At 34.2% G+C, this 2,488-nt stretch overlaps 1 protein-coding gene across 1 annotated transcript; it reads right to left on the reverse strand.

The window, feature by feature from the left end:
• Window positions 1–398: 398 nt before the first annotated feature.
• LOC107078777 (trace amine-associated receptor 13c-like) lies at window positions 399–1,322 on the reverse strand. The gene has a single exon (XM_015358809.2). It carries the CDS (start codon window positions 1,320–1,322, stop codon window positions 399–401), a length of 924 nt encoding a protein of 307 aa, XP_015214295.2.
• Window positions 1,323–2,488: the final 1,166 nt, after the last annotated feature.

The following is a 2,488-nucleotide window of genomic DNA, read 5'->3' on the forward strand; positions in this document are numbered from 1 at the left end:
AGATTTGAATGCGATGTGTGAGCGTCTGGATGTTCAGGGGGGAAAAGCTGACATAAATAACCCAGAGGCTTCTTGCAGGCCTTGTCAGTATGCAGATTGTCGATTGTCATGGTGTCACATTTTTCTTCATCTCTCATTGGTTGCCCATCTGTCCTTATGTTTTACATCCTTACTGGCTAAGCACCTCCACACACCAAACGTATCACCTCTGACTGTGAAGTAATTGACAGTTAACTAGACAAACAGTGTGGCATTTAATTAAACTCGGTGAAGACTACTGTCTACTGTATTGTTAGTTGTCTGCTGTATTGGTCAGGAAGATGAAAAAGAAAAGGGGAGTGGACCATAAAAAAACACTGGTCTTTACATACAGATCTCAAGTAAACACAGTCACAGCACTATCCAACATACAAGACATTTTCATGCGTGTCTTGAAACAGATTAATAAACGAGGAGGCTGTACAACATATTTTAAATGTGAATATGAGTTTCAATGACTTCTGAAACCAAGGATAAAGTAAGGCATAGAGAATTGGATTGACACAGGAGTTAAGATAAACTATTACAGTAGGAGTGAAGAGAGCTGCTGTCATAGATACATTAAGATTTCCTTCAATGAGTGTCCAGATGTAAAATGGAATCCAACAAAGAAGAAAGGCAAGCACTACAATTCCTAACCTTTTGGCAGCTTTTCTTTCCGATATTTTGGAAATTTTACCTGTGTTTTCTCGCACATGCTTTCTTTCTGCTGAAGAACTGATTACTTTTGCATGTCTTTTGGCTACTAAAAAAATTTTCACATATAGAGCTATCATTGTAAAACAAGGCAAAATGAAAGAAATTATTAGATTAATTATTCCCCATATTTCATTAACTACAAACAAACATTCTCCAAGACAGGAATTTAGCTTATCTGCACCATCAAAATTTCCATTTAGGTAGAGGAAAGCCAACATGTAAGATGGTGATAGCACCCAGCTAAATAGTATTAATAAATGCATGACATTAACTGTTATCTTAGTAGAATAAAGTAATGGGTCACAAACAGCAAAATAGCGGTCAATGGCTATTAAAACCAGATTACTGAGAGAAACTGATATAAGAACAGAGTCAAAAAACTTATAAACAGAGCACAGCATATCTCCATAGTACCAACAAGTTTCTACTAAAGCTGTCATACTTAAAGGCAACACAATCAGTCCTACTAGAAAGTCTGCCACAGCCAGAGAGAGCAGAATGAGGTTAGTTGGTGTGTGGAGCTGCTTGAAATGAGAGACGGAGATAATCACAACAAGGTTTCCACACACCGTTAGGGTAACCATAATTACCAGCACCGTGTATAAAGCAGCATAAGCTGCTTTAGATCGCATTTCTTTTAGACAAGATGCATTGCTCGAAGGAAAACAATACTGCACAGCCTGAGGTTCTTCTGCATGAGCGATCTCCATTGGACTGGAAAAATATGTTGAAAGTTAAATCCACAACAAATTGTTGAAAGAAAACGTTTTGCCTTTTTGTTAATTTTATCCATAAACGTATTCAATACACAGAGCAAAGAGCCATAGGAAGGATTATAAAACAATCAAGGTATTTAGGAATATCTCAAAGTGTTCAAGGAGTTTGATTTTTACTCTTAATCTTGTGTACATTAATAGGTCTCTGCCTCCTCCTACTCCTGCTGTAAGGAGGACCTGATGAATCTTCATTGGTGAGAAATCTGTGAATGACACCCAATGTGCTACATGTCTGAACAGAGCCTAGAGAACAGATAAATCTGATTGAGTAAGCTTTGAAAATACGAATTAAACAATTTTGAAGGAAAAAAAATATTAAACAAATTAAATCTTAAAGGATTAGAAAAAGGTCGCTAGATCTTCTTACACTAAAAAAAGTAAGATCAGAAATAAAAAAAAAATTAAAAAAATTAAAAAGAACAGATAATAAATATTAGTATCATAGGACAAACCCTTAAATTTATTATTGCTTTTATTTCAAGTCATTATAGTAACAACAAAAAGACAAATGGTAGGTCTGTGAAGACTTTAAAAAAAAACTTTGCATTGGAAGAAAACTTTTAGATCTAGACTCTAATTCTTCCTGTATAAAGAACACAAGCACAGTATATACAGTATAGTTGGTAAAGTAATGCCTCATAGGTGACCCTTGTAACTAAAATTCCTCTCCTAAATGTATTGTCATACAAATGTAATGCACTTCTTTCTTGTGTAATTTTTGTACCAAGATTTTGTAACAAAATCTGAATTTTACATACTTTTCTATTAAAACCAAACAAAAATGAATTGGAACCTCTCTGCTATAGTCCTAAAAATACCAAACACTACTAACAATGAACATCATTATGTTTTTTATTGTTTCCTTGATATTCTAGCTGTTTTGAAAAGTAATCCCAAAATTGCTTTTTGATCACATCAAATTTAGAAAACTCAAATGAGTTTATTTTAAAAGATGTCTTTATCCCTAGAGAAAA

Source organism: Lepisosteus oculatus, chromosome 2 (assembly GCF_040954835.1).
Source record: "Lepisosteus oculatus isolate fLepOcu1 chromosome 2, fLepOcu1.hap2, whole genome shotgun sequence".
Lineage (NCBI taxonomy): Eukaryota > Metazoa > Chordata > Actinopteri > Semionotiformes > Lepisosteidae > Lepisosteus > Lepisosteus oculatus.